The 20,312-nt window shown below is 30.7% G+C and overlaps 2 protein-coding genes across 2 annotated transcripts; one reads left to right on the top strand and one right to left on the bottom strand.

Moving 5' to 3' along the window:
• Positions 1-10,875: 10,875 nt before the first annotated feature.
• On the bottom strand, positions 10,876-12,209 carry LOC132744253 (zinc transporter ZIP1-like). Its single transcript, XM_060732907.1, has one exon. The coding sequence runs from the start codon at positions 11,950-11,952 to the stop codon at positions 10,891-10,893; it is 1,062 nt and encodes a 353-aa protein (XP_060588890.1). The 5' UTR covers positions 11,953-12,209; the 3' UTR covers positions 10,876-10,890.
• Positions 12,210-13,871: 1,662 nt separating this feature from the next.
• LOC132744257 (uncharacterized) lies at positions 13,872-17,460 on the top strand. The gene is made up of 3 exons (XM_060732912.1): positions 13,872-14,355; positions 16,253-16,414; positions 17,111-17,460. Exons 1-3 carry the CDS (start codon positions 14,046-14,048, stop codon positions 17,371-17,373), a joined length of 735 nt encoding a protein of 244 aa, XP_060588895.1. The 5' UTR covers positions 13,872-14,045; the 3' UTR covers positions 17,374-17,460.
• The last annotated feature ends 2,852 nt before the right edge of the window (positions 17,461-20,312 follow it).

Here is a 20,312-nt window from a genome sequence, read left to right as displayed (position 1 = left end):
AGACAGTCCAGCGTCGAGTAATATCAGTAATCATATGATCATGTATGATATTGGATGCTGTGGTATCGAATTATCGATCGGCATGGACATGACAATAAGGGGATAGCACCGCATATATTAGGCCAACCATAAGAGTAGCGGTGGAGGGTATTGCGACCAGATAGATACTAGAGAGGGAGATGCCTGCGCATAGCGGTGCCCGCAGTCTGATCAGCACTCCACCTCTAGCGGATGAGTCAGTTTCTGCTACTTGTAATGTAGGGTTGGTAAGCGAAGCAGCATGGATCCTGATCAAGACTGCGCTGGTAAGCGGCAGCTGGTCCTGGATCTTTAATGCTGGTGCGAGAACCGCCATATATGTTGGTTTTGTCGTGACGCGGCTCATATATTTGTATGTTGTTTAAGTGTTAAATAAATGATCCGATATTACATATTATTATACAGTAGTTGTCTATTGTTGTTATTTTCTTCTACAAACTTCCGCCGAATATTTCAACCAAGAAGAACAGTTTACTAAGTAATTATTTTTGTTGTTCATCTTGCTTTCTCGATATGTTCTATTCTACAAACCTATGTTACCTGTTCATGTGTCTCATAGGAAAAACTTCTTATGTGTGCTATAATTTCGGTGCCCTTTCCGTTTTATCTAAATTTTCCTGTTGTCAGTCCGGAAGAACATAATATTCTAATGACTTAGACTTTTTCAGAAACTGTATGTTAAGCAAATGTTTAGTAATGTAAAGTTCTAGATTACTTTTGAAACATTGTCATTTAAACATCTAATACCTTAAATTTGACCTTTGCAGAATTTCCATGTCATGCAAAGCTAGCAAATATAACAATAACTTTTACCATACAGCTTATCCAGTGATCTATGATTTACAGCTGCGCGGCTCAAATACCTCTAATTTCAATTCAATTTGACCATTCTAACGTATCATCTAATCAAAGTTTGTGTCATAATCAATAAAACTGCGTAAATAAATAGCTGTTACAAAATGAATTCATTTTGTTCATTTTGTAACATATCTTTGTGAAATATTTTGAATGTGTTCATGATTTTGCAAAACAGTTGTTTTGTTAAATAATGAAATAAATAAATATAAATCAAATACAGTTTCAATCAAACTCTTGCCTCCATTCAGGTGTTAATGTATCCTTTTATGTTATATTTCAGACCGGAATTGACTTGTTTTTTTGGATATGTACACAAGGTGCAAATCATGCAAAAGACCTCTAAATTATCAACCGATTACCCTAATTTAGGAATGTGTTTTTCTTAACGTTAATTGCTTTTTGTTGTATAACCTCATAAATAAAGAAGTATTTAATTTAATTTACTTTAAATTGATAATTTGTTTTAAAATGTATGTAGCTTTTTAATGTTTACTTTTAATTCAATATCAATGTTTAAAATATTTTAAAATCAAGGTTCGAAACAGCTGAATGCACTGTCGTCTTGTTACTTTTTATGAACCCATTTATAGAGATACGAGATATTGTTTTGGAAAAATTTATCTTTATAAATTTATTTGAACAAACAGCACTCAATGTTTGTTGGAAAGTGATTTAATTTGTATACCAGGACTTCCGGTGAGATTGCGCCGGATTAAATTTTTACAGAAGACAGGAAATGATTTTGGCTACATATATATAAAAAACCAGATATATTTTCGGAGCAACTAAACGATATAACGTGGTAAGTTCTAAGTAAATTCTAAATATCCCAATGCACTTTATGACTTTCGTATCTTTTGGTGCCCGTTTTAATTGAGTCGTGTTTAAAGTTGTTGCAATAGCAAGCCGTGATCAGATTTTTCCATTTGCACTTCCGGTATTCTATATTTAATTTGTACTGATATAGAGCTATTCAATATAATTACTTAATTGAAATGTTATCGTGAAGATGATGAACTTGGTGTTTGCTCCCGTAATTAAAAACATTAAATAAACAATAAAAAACATAACGGACGGTCGGAAGGAAGTGTGTTGTACGGTGACACTTTAATCGTACGCCGTAAATGCTCCATGTGCTGGCTGAGGCTGCCGCTAAGAGATCAATACCACCTCTAGGAAATAGATTGAGTTGTTGGTGACGATTGCTAATTATCTTATGGTGGGCAGAGATAAAGTGAGGTAGTGTGCACTCATTCAGGGATAATATTGAGAGTAATAAGGTTTATTGTGAACATAGTGGAAGAGATAATGTAGCGTCTGCTAAGGAGCCGTGCTCGTGAATGTGGGCACTTGGTGCGTGGCGGGTGGTTTTTTGAGTCTACGCTCAGCGAGGTACTCATTTGAGATGACATTTGTCATTTTCGTGCGTAAGTTTATAAAAAACATATCTAAACGTAATAGGCGGTATTGACATTGACCTAAACATCAACTTCATTGCTTTCTAATAATAAGATAGAGATTAATACGGATGGCCTCTAAACGTCAATTTAACTGTGTTATGTTGTTATAAACGGAGTATATATGTAAAGAAAGAAAAAATCATTATGACATTTTAGCATGAATATCTATTGCTAAAACAAAAATGTATAAACGACTTTTACCTTTTAAAAACCAAATGTGAATATTGTTAGGAGGTCTAGCACTATTCGCCTGACTGTACATTTTTAACATTAAAATTGTATACATAAATCAAGATTTATGTAATTTTGTCATATTTTACTTTACAATACTCAATATCAGAAGGTGATGTAACATTTTAATTACGATATAAACATAAATACATTTGAATATGAAAATATGAGAGATCGGATTTATATCTTTATGATATGTGTATATTATAACTGTATATTTACGTTCAATGTATTGAAGGTTCTGCACTGCGGTTTTATCATTCTCGTAATAAAGCAATTATATTATTATTATAGTGATATTCCAGACAGACACATTTTCAGGGGCGTGCAGACAAACATTTTTAATTCGGAAACTGAAAATAAAACAAAGTCACGTTTATTGTCTATAAATACCAATTAGTACAAGCTTGCCATATTTGTTTTAACTCTAAGTGGAATATACGGTATATAGAACATTTGGACATTCAATAAATTTTATTAAATTGTTGTATTTCAGAGTAAGTTGTTTGTTTTTCTCCATAAAACCAAAGATGTCTGGAAGTTCTATTTGTATCTTCTAAGATGATTTATTTTTCAAACGATACTTGCGTACGGTAAATTTAGGTGTAAGAAAGAGATAGTCATTTAGTGTGAGTTGAATGAACTCAGTATTAATCAAATCTAACATTGACCTATTACCCACTGGACTTGTAAATGCCAGAAACAATTTCACCATCATACTGGCTCAGACAACATTAGGAACAAAATAATTGATTCAAAGACTCATTGTCGGTTTTTTACCAGTTTTTTTCATTGCATTTTACTTAAATGAAACTCTCGAATTATCTGAAACCCTTTATAGTAATATCAAAATAAAACAAGAGTCAAAAATCGATATTATAGACAATTAAAATTTCGATTTTACATTCGTTATTTTTCTGTTCTTTGTGAAGTAGCTGGGTTTACATTATCTGTCATTAAGCTAAAATCAACTTCAGTTTATCATAATTTAAAAATTTCAATGAAATAAGAATGGAAATTAAAAAAAGAAATAAATATTACTTTTATGATTTCTTTAGACTGAAGAGTAATCTCTTTTTCATACGAGGATGAATGTGCATATGTTAATTTGCCATGTATGTTTTTGTACTCGTGATCCAATTTATTTTCAGTTTGACTGTGAGTATTTCCTGTCCTCCCAGTTTTCTTTGTCCCTTTCCTTTTTATACAATTGTTGCAGAACAAATCTTATGTCGTATCTTAACCTCTTCTATCAAGCAACACATTTATGCTTGTAACAATTAGCAACAGTGAGGTAATATTCAAGACTGGTAGAGTTGATAGAACTCAAATACATTTTAGGAAACAACATTGAAAGGTCGTAGTTATTCATCCTCTGAACTATTTTCTATTAACTAAATCCTATCTGTTCAATTTCCGTGTTGATACGATATCAGTGCAATATATAGACTTACTTATATTATTTCTAATTTAAAGATTTCCACTGTTTGTTGTTGTAGTTGTTTTTTGTTTTGTTTTTTTTAACAGGTTTACCTTATTATACGTTGTACCACCCAGTCTGTTAATTCGACACTTATGTAATCATATGATGGAAACCGTAACCGTATCAATTAATCGTTAAATTTCATAAGGGTCTTACGTAAGAAGATATTGTTATATAAATTTCATGTGAGGGAAAATACACAACATTTATATATCACTATAAATGAACAAAAAAGCAAATAGTTGAAAATAAAAGATTCCTTTTTTGATGTCGAATCAAAATATTAATAGGAAGTGCAACCTCTGTAGCGTCTCTGGCACCGGGTTTAAAATCAGCATAAAAATCTCATTACTAGAATATTGCAATCAATGATCTCCAAGGACCAGTTAAAATATAACGATATTCTGATGACAACAAATATATGTTAAGGAAAAGACACATTTTTTTCAATAGTCCAAGTATATGTTGAGTTATGTGAACATATCATATAAAATAAAACTAAATGTCTGTCTGTAAACTATCCAGATGGAACTACGTGAAAATAATGGTATTGACAGATTCGTGAAAGTTTCAATCACTGCGTTTTATGTGTTCTTTTTCTCCGTACAAATACAAGTTTACAAACGGATATATACGTTAATTGTTGTGAACTGAAGACAGGCACTGTTAACAAAGTTTATTCCAGACATTAAAGGAAAGGGCAATTCGATTTGCAGTCTATATTGGAAAAAAACACATATGGAAAACAGAAAGTCAGATGAAAATGTAATTAAGCCTTACTTTTTGTGCCTCATAAATAGATAACCTTTCTCTTTTCCTTTTCTTTTCCCTTCGATTTCTATTTTATACAAAATGTGGTCGCCATCGAGAAGGTACAGTAATTATAGTTTAAGGCACATTTAAAGAAAATTAAAAGAAAATAATGTGAAAAATTCGACTCTTAAAGTCTAAAATGATAATTACAAATTCTCTTATTAAAAGTTTTATTAGCAGTCAACTAATATTTATTGTTGTTTTTTTTTAATATTATGTGATGATATAATGATAGAATAGAGAGCACTAGATCTTTGGACTAATCAACGCTTAGTTAATTTCCCTAATTTGGCTCGGAATCATACAGGGAACAATTTTCTTCTACAAACTGGAAGTGACAGACCATCCCTGCAGGTAGTAATTACGTAACTGTTCCATAACATGAAAACTATGTAGGATTGCATGACCGAATTTTCCAGATATACTGAATAATTTTCTGTAAAGCTTCTGGTAGTTGTTCCTTAGTTTACTTCAGGTTTTAAGTAACAAAGTACCTCAAAACTTGTCCTCTTTAATCAAATATAATTTGTGTGTTTCATGTATGAGATAAGAAAAGGAATTTGCAAATGAGTTAATTTTTTTTTGTTTCCCAATTATTCACTGAGATGGAATCATAACTACAGTTATTTTCATCAGAGAAATTTTGGGAAATAGCAGTCTGCAAATATTTGTTTTGTTTAAGAACAAAATATAAAAATAAAACAGCACAAGACTATTGTCCTTAAAAATGACTATTTAAAACAGTCTCCATTGTTTTTGACTAGCGTCTAGAAGTTTTTGTGATGGTTCTTTTGTAATTAAACCATAAGACCTTCATCCAATTAGCTTTAATCAAATTTACAACCAACTAATTGTAATGAAGCCATTTCATTGATGACCTTGTCGCAAACATCGATGATGGTACATTTACAATTATATTGACGGAGTCAACCGAAAGGTCTCCGTTGGAGTCTTAACATACGTATTTCATGTTTCATGAAACTTATGCGCATTAGCTTACTACATGTTCACTGATGGCTGTATAAAGGCAATGGAATTAAAGATTTTGGATCATTAGTTTAACCAACTTCACACAAGATTTATATATTATATACATAATATTTATTAAATATATTATAAATATAATATATTACAATATACATTGTACTATTTGTAAAATAAAGCAATATAATGTGATTTATTAAAAAAAAAGTTCTTACTGAATATAATTTTGTTTTAAATTAAATAGACCAAACTCGGCAATTGTGTGAAATATACAGAAATAAAACTTCGCCACACACCGGAATATTTCTTGGAGATGTTCTAAATTTATAACACAAGTATCAAGATGATATTGATGTTATTTAAGACTACAGTATATCAAAATGATGTTAGACATTTATTCAATGAAACAAATAAAGAAATAATTCACAGAGAAATAGTAGCAATTTAATGATGTAAATCAACTTGAAATCTAATAATGATAGGGAGTGAAATAATGCCATGTACGTGACATTTTCAGAGACAAAGATTATATTTCTCATTGTTTCTTATCTGAAATGTATTAAGAAAAGGTTGAATAATAATGAAATAAAACGAAATCAGATATCTAATATTGATCAATTGAAATCTTTTTTTTTTATTATTTAAAATATTTTCAAAGCTACTGTGTGTTCGCTTCTAGATGCTGATTAACCTTTGTCATGCAAAATATCTTCATAACAACAGTGCCTGCTGACTTTGGTCGGCACTGGCCCTTTTGCCACTAGGAGGCTTCAATTTACATTCTTGACACATTTGTGATTTCATTTAGATTTGACAAATTTATATTTTCATTTAGTATAGCCGACCAAGATCTGTTGATTAAAAGCGTTAAAATCACTATGACACTATTGTTTGTTTTTATTGTTGAATTCTAATGAAAAAAAATGTAAAAGTAACGTTTGGTGACCACGTGTTTCATACACAAACAATATTGCTGGTATAACATGTATCAATATATAAGGAGACTTTTATAAATGAATGAAAATATCAGATAATTAGCACTTAACTTTATCCCATTATACAACTTAAAGCCTCTACGAAATGAAATCATTTCTTTGATGATTACGCGTTCAGGATATAATACTGTTTTGTAATAACTTTTTCGATAATATCGCCATTTATGACAGAATACATTTGGTTTGATTGAACCACTCATTTTGTCTCAATGATGATTATTTTGCTATTAAAGATAAATCAGCATCATTTTAATTTACTTCTGTGACATCAAAGACAAATTATTGCATATTTTAACCAGATTTTCCAAATATGTCATAGTCATTTACGAATGATTTCTTTTGAAGGAAATCAAAAGAATATTATCATTAATCGTAGTCAACATAGCGAAATCAACCGTTTTCTACACTTTTTAATCAGCTGGGGGAAAATGAATTACAAGATAAGATGAGTATTTAGGTAACACAGCCATTATGCAAATACATGAAGTTTAATTTTGACTGCGATAATACTGTCTAAATGATGCACCAAATCGTAACAAATAAACGTTATATCTCTGTCTTAATTTCTAAAATATACAGGAAAAATATCTTGTAAAACAGCTTCTATTTTCAAATTTGACTATGTAAAATTTAAGTGTGGCATTGTTTTAAGTTTGTAGTTTGAACAGAATATTAATTGTTATTATAATAACCATTTTTTCAACATGACAACCGGTTTAAAATGTATTTTTCTTTACCATTGAATTACAACAAAACAGATAAAAATCACATTTTGAAAATAGTATTAAAACAATAGATAATTATAACATTGTAATGAATATATGAATATTCGTCTTGTGAGGATATACTTTAGTTAAAAAGCAAATACAGTCATTGTTAAAAGAGGTATATTTACATTTTTAACAATAACATGATACGAAATAAAGATTGAACAGATAACAGACGAACGTATAAAATCAGTAATATTTAACTGCTAAAAAAAGAAAAAATATCTGGAAAAAGGTGATCATTTTATAATGATTGTGTCTATAAAACATCAATTCATTGCAATCTATTGAAAATAAATTTGCTTGTTTTAAGCTGTATATATGCGGTTGTTATTTAAGCAATTGGTGTACTTATATCAAGAAAATAGTTTGTGTTCACTCAAGATATGTGTATAGGTATGTGAGTATTGTTTAAATGATTATATGATCCCGTTAGATTTGTATTCAGACCGGCTTAGTTTATTTAATCAGTACAGGTTATAAATCAGCCATTTGCATGATCCACATCTTGATAAAATCATACACAAAAGTAAAATACCGCTGTTATCCTATGAATAATAATTTCACCGTTTTACGATTGGTCGAGACGCAGTCACATGACATACAATAGAAAGTGACATTGTCCTTCATTATTTAAGATATTAACGTTATAAAATATGGCTCTAAATGTATCCCTATAAGTAAGGCTTAAAAACATTAATGAAACCGATCAATAAAAAAATGTAAAATGAACGTCCAGTGTAAGTAATGGGTTTTAACAACGTTCATTCTGACAAAATACAATAATGAAATAAAGATATGTTTGCTTCGGATCCTAATGAACATTTAACACGTTTTAGAAAACAATAAACAAATGTCGATAACAAGAAAAAACATTTCTGCTTTATATTATGATTATATAAGCTTAGATAATTCTATAATTTCTGTTATAAGGGAATATCAGATAACATACAATAACTGTAAAATATTCATTTCAAATATTTAGTTCTTATACGTTTGAGTATTTCATTTAAGAAAAATATAAAGCTTGACCAGTATAAATTAACATTACTTTGCAAAAATTGTTCAGATTGTTTGGTCATGGTTACACAATGAATTACAATAAAAAATAACCGCAAAAAAATGAAAAAAATGAACGACTTACAAAATGTGTAAGTAAGTCTATGAATGTATGTTATTGTCTAAGTTTGATGCACATGGCACCTTTGGCCATACATATTTTGATATTTCATGGAAGTAAATTAAATGCAATGTTCATGGAAATTTTCAGTGTAAAACTACAGCCGATACCTCTTGACTTGAATCGAGTACCATTGGACCAATCTCCACTAAATATACTACAACATTGATTCGAAATTTCGGAAAGGGAAATAAACAATAACTCGCGTGACGAATAAGATTTTCCCTCTGCGATTATATTCCCCTTAGTAGAAATAATGTTAGCCAGATTGTTTCTATAAGGCGGTTTAAAAATGACTTTGTAACGTCTCCTAATCTTGTAATCCGTTCTTCTTAATATTTGTTCTAGTGAAGCTTAATCAGCACAAATAATTATAACATTGTTGTTGGGATTTTAGTGCTGGTTTTTCTCTCCTTTTTATTATTACTTCATTGAGTCGGAAATTTATTTCTTAAAGTAGTGTTGATTAATTGTTATTGATTATAATTCGTATTATCCTTGTTCTGCCTTGAGGTAAACATAATTGAAAATTCGACTTCCAAAAAATGTGGAAAATCTTTTTACAGATTCTAATTAAACAATAATTCAATTTTGTTGTTTTTCAAAAAACGTTTTCATGAATGGTGTTAAAATTAATTTCGAAAATGAATTTCTAATAATATGCGCCTTATTAAGAGGTTCTAAACAACCTGAAAAGTGCGATATTGGATAACTAAGGACATGTTTCAAAATGGTGTAAATGATACGAGAATTCTCTGCTGCTTATAGCGAATCAAATACAATGTAATTAAAAAAAGTTGGCACAACATTACATCTTTATCAACCGATGACAAAGATCAATGTAATTTGCTTCTTGTAAATGTCCCCAAATATTTTTTTCATATTGAGTTATTGATAGTGACCGGCATATTATTCATAAAATATTATAGGATTAGCCATTTTTTCATTGTAACTTGTAATAATTTTAAAATTATATTTCCCAGGAAAAAAAAACACTTATCTTATTTTTTCAATTGCTTTCCTTTCTAACGAAATCTTGGTCTGTATATTGCATGTTAAATGTTATATTATAATGTTTAACTGTTTCTTATATAATAATTGGGAAAATAAATGCAAACTCTCCCTAGTTTTCAAAGGGTTTCCTCACAAATACAATGCATTTTATGTATGTGCCTGGTCCACAGTATCAATAAATCGTAAGGAATGAACATAATTGTTATTAGTTGTTATTAACTGAGTAATGATATGGAAATAGAAATAGTACACTCTGTCATCTTATGCATAAAATGCAAGCAAACTTTAGTGGGTTTTTTTCTCTCTGTGCGTGCGTGCGTATATGCATTTATGCGTAATTCAGAGAAAATCGAACACATTGTTTTTGTTTTAAGATTTTGGTTTGTTTATTTTGTTTTAAATATATTACTTTGCGAATTCTTTTAAAGTAATTAGAAACGCCATTTTCATAATTGTTCATTTGCACTTTTTAAGAAGCATAATTCAGCTCAAAAGTACAACAGCACAATGATTTATGTGGGTAATGTAAAAAGAAACGAAGACAAAACGTTCTCACTCACAACTACTATTATACAACATCAACAACAACATCAAACAAACAAAACTGTTTTGATTTTTATTTGAAGTCCCTAATGCTGATTACAAATCAAACTAATGCGTTTTTGATTAAAGAAATCCCCCATACTACTGCATATTATACTGCATTTGGCAAAATTGAGCGGAAAATATCCTAAGGCATTTTGTATTGATAAAAATACTTGCATTTAGATTAATTATGTTACAGTAATAAACAAATGTGTACATGTAAAGCAACCTAGAGACGAGAACAAAAGCTTTCGCCAAAAAAAAATTATTTTGAACACGGTATGTTTTTTCTTAATTATTCATGCGCGTTGCTTAGTACCAATGTGATTGATAAAGCGGCATTTATCGAAATGACGATGTTTTGCTAAGATTATTCTTTATTCAATGAAATATTTTCACTTATCTCTAAATACTATAATGTAAAATAAACACCGTTTACTACTAAATGACAATTTATTTATTTCTTATTCAGAATGACATACTATTCCGGCATAATGAACTTTATTCCTGCAAATATACAATAGCCAAAGACGGTAGATATTGCTTTTGCAATTCTCATGTTTTCACCAGCTGTAAATTCCTTAAGCAAAATTTCAAAGAATGCAACATAAACAAACGTTCCAACAGCTACTGCTTGTAAAAAGGCAGAAATAATTGTTAACGAAACATTGGCCGACTGTGATGTTAATAAAATTCCCAGTCCAACGCCTAAAGGCGACACGAGTGACATATATAGCATAGCGATGATAAATTTTATTGTCGTTGTACTTTCACATATTGTTATACCAGTACTGAAAAATATAAGTATCTTGTGAATTCCAAGTGCCATAAGGAGAGACCAGACCTCGTTCTCGTCTGGCAATAATCCTAAACTAAGACCATCAAATATCATATGAATTGACAAAGCCATCAGAAGAACAATGCTGTGTAAGTTTGACATTCCTTCGCCATAGATATCTTCAGAGAGACAGTGGTCTGGGAGTTGTGAGTCATTTTTAATTTCTGTTCTCGGCGATGTTGGGGTTATGTCCTGTTGTTCGTCTGCTCCTTGAACCCTAGGAATGACTGTTACATGACCATTCTGGTAAGAAGCACAATAATCATTACATTCATGTGTGGTGTCAGTTGTATCAGTTCTGGTTTGACTTTCACTCACTCGTTCTATATCCGGACGGGGTTCGGAACCTTTAGGTATTTTCTTATGTTTCTTGTAACACGAAATCGTCACACTTTCAATGAGTAGGATTATCAGAAATCCAAATCCCAACAAAAGCTCTGTAACGGGATACATAAGGTTATGTCCCATCACATTATATGCCTTTTCAACAGTTTCTCTACCCTCTGGAAGCAGAGTCAACAATGATGTCGATATGAAAACTCCACCAGAAAAGCAGTTTAATACTCCTAACACTGTTTTAAAGGATTTCGAGCTTTGACAATTCCGTGCAAGTCCTCGAAGAATGATAAAAGGTAGTACCAGTCCACTTAAGCAAGATATGATGAATAAAATCCCAAGCGATGCTAGTTTTGCTGTTGATACCATTTTGAATATATTTGGAAATGACAAAACCTATAAATTATACTCATCTCATCACATTAAATGTTTAGTTATTTATCTGTATCAGGTTATATGTATACAAATCATCCCCCAGGCGTAGCATTATTGAATCGATACACATTCAATCCATTTAATTGCATTTAAATACAAATTAAACTAAATTGTAATCATTAACTCAGTTTACAATTTGTAAGTTTCAATACTGTTATCAAAGAAAATGTTGCTACGAAAACATATTGATGTTTTAGTTCCAGTTATCTGACTGACTTAATCAACAAACACATTAAGTTTTATTTGTCACCATTGGAGAAAATATCATTAAATCTGATAAGTATACATTTATTGCCATTAGAAACTATCGGATTATACACAGCTGCTGGACTTATTGCCAGATTATGCTGTTAATGAAAACACGATATCAGATATATAAAGATTATACATCAGCCTACGCATGGCCAAATGCAAATTGTTATTTCACATATTTAAAGAAGTCGATCTTAGTCGATGTTTGAAACGATGTCGCTTTTTTTGTTTGTTTTTTTTTTTCCTTTTTTTTTTGTTTGTTTTAGTTTTTTTTGTCTTGGTAGGAAAAGAAATGGGATTTTCAAAAATTTCGTACAATTTGATGTAGGTCTCTCTCTACGTGCAAAGTGTCAGATAATCCGCTACCTTCGTATCTTTGATCTCATTGGGGTAAACTTCAGATGAATAATATACAGCAAAACATAAATTAATTTTAAAGTTCCAGTGGACCAATCTCAAACGAGGCATATGCTATTCTAAAGCGTCGATATTGTGTAATTTTCGAAATTACTGTTTTGTCTTAAGTAGATTATCTATAAGCTTATTTAAAACGTTGATATCGGGTGGCTGGTTTTTGTTGTTGTTGTTGTTGTTGTTGTTGTCGTTGTTGTTGTTGTTGTTGTTGTTGTTGTTATTGTTGTTGTTGTCGGGATAAGCAGCGTTCGTGTAATAAAGGAATACTCATAACATTCGTGTGGTAATTTTATCAAACGGTTAATGAAACAAACAGGCAAAACAACGATGTCATTTTATTACGATCGTCTTCCTGTCGCCGCTGGGAACAACGTGAACCTATTTTTAACCATCGAGACCTTATAAGTTCGTGTTGTTTTATTTTTATTATGCTAATTAAGTGGTCGATTCTTTAAATATACTCACGTAAAAAGTTGTGTTGTTGTTTTTTTTTTCTCTCGAATATCTTAAAGTTTCTTCGACTAGTTATAATTATATAAATTCATTTCAGGAAAAAAAAGAGAAAAAAATTTTTACAATATGTGTCATGCGGTTAAATCTTTAAAGTCACTTTAAATTTTCCACCACTGTATAAGGATTTTAACGGTTGTTAATATTTTTAATATAATATTAATAATAATATTATTGACGGTGCGCCTAGATCCTTACTCCGACCTTTATTTGATAACCATAAACATTAACATGCGCTCGTTTGGTAACAAATAGGTTGTGGTTAAATGATTGTTGTAATCCAATTATCTGATAATTAGAATTACAGAAGATAAGGATTCAATGCATACCACACGGTCAGTTCAATTATTATATACAGACATTTTCGAAGAATTAAATGTAAGATTACGTGAATTCTATTTAAATTGATCAAATAGAAATATCTTGGGAAAAAGGTTTAAAAAACATATGTTTCTTAATTATTTGTATTGAATTAATTGTCACATTTAAGCTAATTACTCAATGGTAATAATTTTAATGATACTTTTGTTAAAAAGTGTGAGATGGAATGTTTAATTATAAAATGACAATGTCTGTCCCTGTCTGTTAATATCGTGTTTGCATTGATGCAAAAAAAGGAATAATCCAATTAATATCTTAGAAATTAAATGTTTACAAATAACCACGAACATACAATTACAGTAATTATAAATAAATAATACGTCAGTTTAGGTAAACAATTATTACATACGTACTCGTATACGTATATTTAAAAAATTCAAAAATACAAGTTTATAATTTTTGTATCAGTCACAGCAATCAGTCCAGCTCAAAAATAATCATATTTCAGTTTGTTTTAGTACTGAGAAATAATGTTGAAAATGACTAAATCTTGTTTTCTGGTGATTTCGTTTTTCAAATTTCCAATTGTTTTTGCTGGTGTTATATTGACAACATTCCATGCGTTGGAGAACCTTGGCTGCTACCGAAATATCCCGAGCCAACATGTGTTTGAAACTGATGGTGTTGCCAGCGTTGCCATTTGTGCAAGCAAGTGTACCTCAAATGTGAGCTGTCTGGGTATTTTGTACAGTCCTGAAGATAATGTTTGTATTGGTTGCTCTGTCTTGATTACTGTAAATGACAGTAACACATACAGTTTTATGAGCCTGGAATCACAAGGTATGTTTAATGATATTAATGAATTGGTTTCAGTTTGTTTGTTTCTGTTGTTTTTTATTTGTTATTTGTTTGTTTTTTCACATTCCTTTTCGAATAGCAAACCACTAAACCGGTCTTGAATCTGTAAAACAGTTATGTATTGTTTTTATTATTATTATTATTATTATTATTATTATTATTATTATTATTACTATTATTATTATTATTATTATTATTATTATATTTGTATACTGTAAGCTGACACTTTAAGACTTATGTGAAAAATAATTATTGCTATATTTATATACTAAGCTGACACTTGAAAGCGTATGTAAAAATTTATTATTGCTATATAGTGAACGCTGACATTTTAAGACTTATGTGAAAAATATAATACATGTAAAAGTATATTCGTAAAGCAGACACATTCCCAGACTTGTACTTTTGATAAAAATCTGGAAACAAAGTGATCCCTCGGAATCATTAATCACAACAAAACAGACTTGTGTTAAAACTTTCAAAAGAAAAACTTTATAATGAAGCAATTTATTTATACCTAAAAAGGACTCAAATGATTTTTTTTTTACTGTTGTTGTTGTTTTCTGTTGTTTTTTCTGTGGATTTTTATTTATTTATTTTTTTTTGTTGCTTTTCTTTATTTTCTTTCCTCGAGATTTATGTACCATTTGATGAAGGTCTTAATCAATAACTTTGGTGCAAATTTTTACATCATTTCCTTAATCCTCTTTACAAAAATATTTGTTTATGTTTTACTATTAACACGGTACATGTTCCTCTTTGTTAATATTTGTGTCATAATCAGTAGAGTTAACACAAACACAAAACTTTGATTGTTTATGTCTGGCAGAGCCAGACGTCTTTATTTTCTAAGAATAGATTTTGATATAATCAAAAGATTAACTAAAAACTTCAAATTCGCTTTCATATAGAAAATAATCGTAGCAAACGTTTTAATATATGATACAAAGTTTGATAACAAAAACTGTTCAACCAAAGGAGAAACGACAGACCGTGAAAAGCAACGAAAACGAAAGAGCGACAATTTGAATTATGACATAAAGTCATAAAGTTTCAATTTAACTTACTATAAAGAGTATAATAACTTAATGATTTCAAATTTATTACGGTAAAATGTTTTGTTTCCGTAATATTATGGTCATTCTTTACAGATTTGTAACAGAATTTGTATGATATTAAGACATAAATAACGTTCCTATATGACATGAAACATGCAAGTTTTCATTTGGATTCTTTGTAGAGTTAACATTTAAAGGGAGACACAGGCAAAATTTTCATTTCTTAGTTTTGAGTTTTTCAGTAATTATTCTGTAAATGCCCTCAACATGAATATATTAGACAGTCAAAGGAACAAAACTTTTCTCCATATAAAGAATAAAATGGTGGTTTCCTAACTTGACCCGCGTGGGTCAGGTTAGAGCGTTAGGGTTTCACAATAGTTGTCAAGTGAACTCTGGAAACGTTAAAGAACATGTCAAATGAATGACTTAGACTTGTTTCAATCATACAATATCCATAATATCTGTTATTGTAACTTCAAGGGTTTGTTCAAGTCATGTGACTTGTTTTAAAACTATTTGGTGATTCTATTCGGGTCTAAATTTTGTTCAACATATATCTTTAGATATATTTACGCTTCAAACCCAAAATATTTAGAATTTAAACAGAAATTCATGCTGAAACTTCAAGAAATGTCATTTTAGCGTGATTTGAGTACATAAGACCATTTTAATATTTTTGTCATTATTTTGCCTGAATATCTCTTTAAACAACTTGAGCGAGTGCTCAACAAAATTACAAAAAAACACAGACAGTATTGTATTTCCTGAATAAATCGGATCTAACAAATATTTTACACATTTATTTATTCCCTCATCAGTGTCTATATCGATGACAGAGAACTTGCCTGACTATCTCAGGAAAGGTGATGAATGTCAATCAAACGCCAATTGCATCGAGGAGTTCACTTATTGTATCGACGGCTTCTGCAATTGTCTCCCTGAATACAGTTTTGATCCAGTTACAGGATTTTGCACACCAAGTGAGCAGTTTTTATACCAAGCAGAGTTTTGTTAAATAGTTAATTGTAAAATTTATATAGTTAAATATTAATAATATATATCTTTATTTCTATAAGACGTGCCCTGAAGGTTTAAACTTTATCTCAAAATTATACAATCTATCTAAACATAAAATGATCGTGACCGAGTGGTTAAGGTCGTTTACTTCAAACCACTTGCCCCTCATAGCTGTGGGTTGGATTCGCGACAGGGACTTTGGATTCTTTTATGTGATGAAGCTATCCAGATAGCTTACGGAACGTCGGCGATTCTAGTCAGGTGCCCGTTCGTGCCTCAAATATTGTAAGGAAGGGCACATGAGGTCTTCCTTCACCAGGAAAGCTAGTACGTTGCTATATATGACGTTACTGTGTCGGTGTGACGTAAACCGCATTCAAACAAACAAACATATGAAATTCTCTTAACGAAAATACATTATTTGAAGACTTCGTTATCAAATTATAACTAATCAACCAAATTTACTTTTGATCACTTTCATTTTTATCGTATTTAATCATTAACAAATGGAATCAGAAATTATCTTAACTGAAATGAGGCCCTGCAAAACATTTCTAAATTTTTGAATGCGAATAAAGCATTTAACAGGATGGATGAGTTTTGTATCAAAGTTATTTGGTTCTTATTTTCTGATAGCACATTTGCCTCTTATGTTGTAGACTGTACTGTGTACGGGTCAACCTATATAGCCCATCCAGGACATTACTTTCAAGGCGAAAGTATAGACGTATCCAACCAGAAAACAGCGCGTGACTGTATCACGTGGTGTACTAATACGGACACATGCCGTGGATGCAATCACAGCCCAACATATGACACAGGTGGTTGGTGTTCAATGCAGACAAGCACACCCCGCACTTTACCTGGTGATTTCAATGAATCTGGAAGTAACTTTACATATTATTTAAGAAATTGCGCATAACCTACTTATTTGTAATCAAGTTCTCGCGAAATGCGTATTTAGAAATCTTGTTTGTTTACTTATTTTTTTATATTGTTTAAATATTGTTTTTTTCCTCGCTTTTTTTTGGCTTGAAAACATAAATCTTCACATTCATTTCACCTGTGATGCGAGAATGGGCAGGGCTTATTCTTCTGTGGTCTGTAGTTTCAATTCACTTAAGTGTAAGGTATTAAATTTTGATAAATCAATTTTCACTGAGGGATTATTTTAAGTGCAAATTTACATTGAAACGTAATTGTTATGTGTATTTTTGCATATCATATCATAACATTAAAACACCATTGAATGCTAAAGCTTTCACCTTCATCTTCATCTCAATGTTCAACTTTAGATTAGTAGTTTATAATTTATACATAATTCATTTAATACAGAAAGTAAAACAGGAGAAGAGTACATCAGGATTGTTTGAAATTTTATAAGTTCGATTGTGGTTGAAGCTTTAAGCTTATAGCAACACTTTCGAATCATTTCCTTGAACAAAAAGGTATCGTACATGTTAAGTATCAACTGAAACTTTTTTGTTTTTTTCAAATTTTATTTTGTTGAAATATTTTTACTCATCTGGGGGCATGCAGCTTTAAATAAATAAAAACGTCTGAACAAAACAAATATCTTTATACTTTAAGCAAATGCATTTCTTGTTTATAAAGTTTGTTAAAGAGATACAACAACCCAAAAGGATAGGCAACAACGCAATTAATTGTCAAGCACTTGGGTTGAACCAATGTTAAGTTCTGTTGACTTTTTGCACCATAAAATAATTTACCGGCTAAGTGAAAATTATAGAAAATGGTGCTTGACTCTACATGATAGCTGTAAGTGACAATTACAGTATAGGTTTGGTTGAAATTTTCTTAAGAGATAACGGAAAGTGCTTATACATCATAACCTTATACCCGTCATAAGCAGTATTCTTTTTTTATCTAAAATTGTTTTAGTTTTAATATATTTTATTCCAGAACATACACAATACATGATTCATCTGAAATGGATTAGAACGAAAGATATCAAATCATAAGAAAATCTTTTCCAAAATTGTTGCCTTTTTGTTATAAACTCACCACTTGTATAATATTTGGCATGTATTTGATGCAATAAAATATGTTTAAACTAAGCTTTTGTTTTTTTGAATCAATGATCCCGAAGAAGCCAAGAAATGTCAACGACCTGCTAGCGTGATTGCAGAAATCGCAGAAAAAGAGATATTCCTTACGAATTTGTTTCTATCATTCTACAGTTAAAAGAAAATCTTTTCCCATTCATGTATATCACATTCATGGCTTGGCCATCACGACTGTTCCAAGAGACGCTACTGTAAAAATGTGGCAGGCTTTTCATTTTGCGTTCATTATTGCCCTTGGTTATTGCTAGTGAAATCACACTTTTTTATCTTATGAGATTTTCTCGCCAGATAATAGAGGCATATTCTTGTTTTAAGTATTGTTACTATAACGTTGGTGAATGAAATTAAGTTGTTTGGTTCATGTATATAAAATTCAGCCATATTCGACATTCAGTATATCTATCTTGACATTTCTTCACAACTTTTGATTTCCGTAGGTCTTAAATGTTAACTCACATCCACTGCCTTCATGTACAAATAAAATCTTACTATCTTTTTTAATTTCTGTTTTAAACGCATCAAATTCAGTCTCAGTATATACAGTACACTTTGATAACTCAATGGTAACGGGCTTAGGAAATGATTTGATAACCATTACAATGTCACACAGTACACAACATTTCACAATAACTTCAACAAAGCGTACCAGCTGAAGAGAGGACATTTTGTTTGACAAAAAGACTTGTCTTTCACCGAGATCAGAATATAACAATCGTATAAAACTGAGGTTTGGCATAGAACTTATTGTTTCAATCATTTTATCAATTTCATCCGTGGAACTTATATGTCTGCAAGTTAAGCCTTGCACCCTAATTGCAGATTTCAATGCCGTAAGGAATGATGTCAGGACGCTTGAATTTGAAATCTTTCCAAGAACACAATCTTCTAGTTCAGACACATTGATTGAAAGCTTGGACAACGGTAAGTTGTCTATAGACAATAGCCGCAATTTCCTATGTCCAGATAGATCCAGTTGACAGCCGCTACACAAGTCGTGATCGGCGCATTTTAGGTTCAAAATTGCAATATCTTTCATTATAATATGCTGTTCTATGAAAGAAATCATTTCCTTCAGCTGCGTGTGAGACATTTGGAAAGCATAAAGATGCAGCGCTTCTAGGTTATGCATCCTTTGAAAGGTATTGGTTATTGCATCAGTCCATATGGTGTATGTTGGTACAAATCTATTGTCAGTCCATATACTTGACAATATCTCTACACATTTTAAACTATTTGCCGAACTACATAGCAACTTTTGAATATCATTACTGCAACATTCTCCCCTAAAGTTAATTTTTTCCAGAGAGGTTTCCTTTTCGAGTTGAAATTTCTCCTCAATATCACCAAAATTTGAAAAGCCTTCAATTCTAATACTAAATGATTTCATTTTACCTTCATTCATTTCCTTCATACTCTTCAAGTATAACATGTATTTATTGTCTTTGCAATCTTCGTCAATAAATATGTCATGTAGATATAGTTTTAATTTTCCAATGTTTTGACTTTTACTCCCATCGTTTTGCATTTCCATTTCTTTTAGACAGCTGATATACATTGATTGAAGATCTTTCATTGGTTTTATTTTCATATTGTAGTTAGAAGTACTGCTTATACAACCGTGTCTGTATTCTATAGCACTTTTATCAGTTTCCACTACTGTCCACAACTCATTTAAGAAACGTTCAAAAGTTTCATAGCTACAGCCACACAAGAAGATAAACACTTTCTCCATTTCAAGTAAGCGATTAACCGAATTACAAAATTTCAGCGTTGT

Source organism: Ruditapes philippinarum, unplaced genomic scaffold, assembly GCF_026571515.1.
Source record: "Ruditapes philippinarum isolate M1 unplaced genomic scaffold, ASM2657151v2 ctg6270_1_1_1_1, whole genome shotgun sequence".
Lineage (NCBI taxonomy): Eukaryota > Metazoa > Mollusca > Bivalvia > Venerida > Veneridae > Ruditapes > Ruditapes philippinarum.
This window is presented reverse-complemented; position numbering and strand designations above follow the sequence as displayed.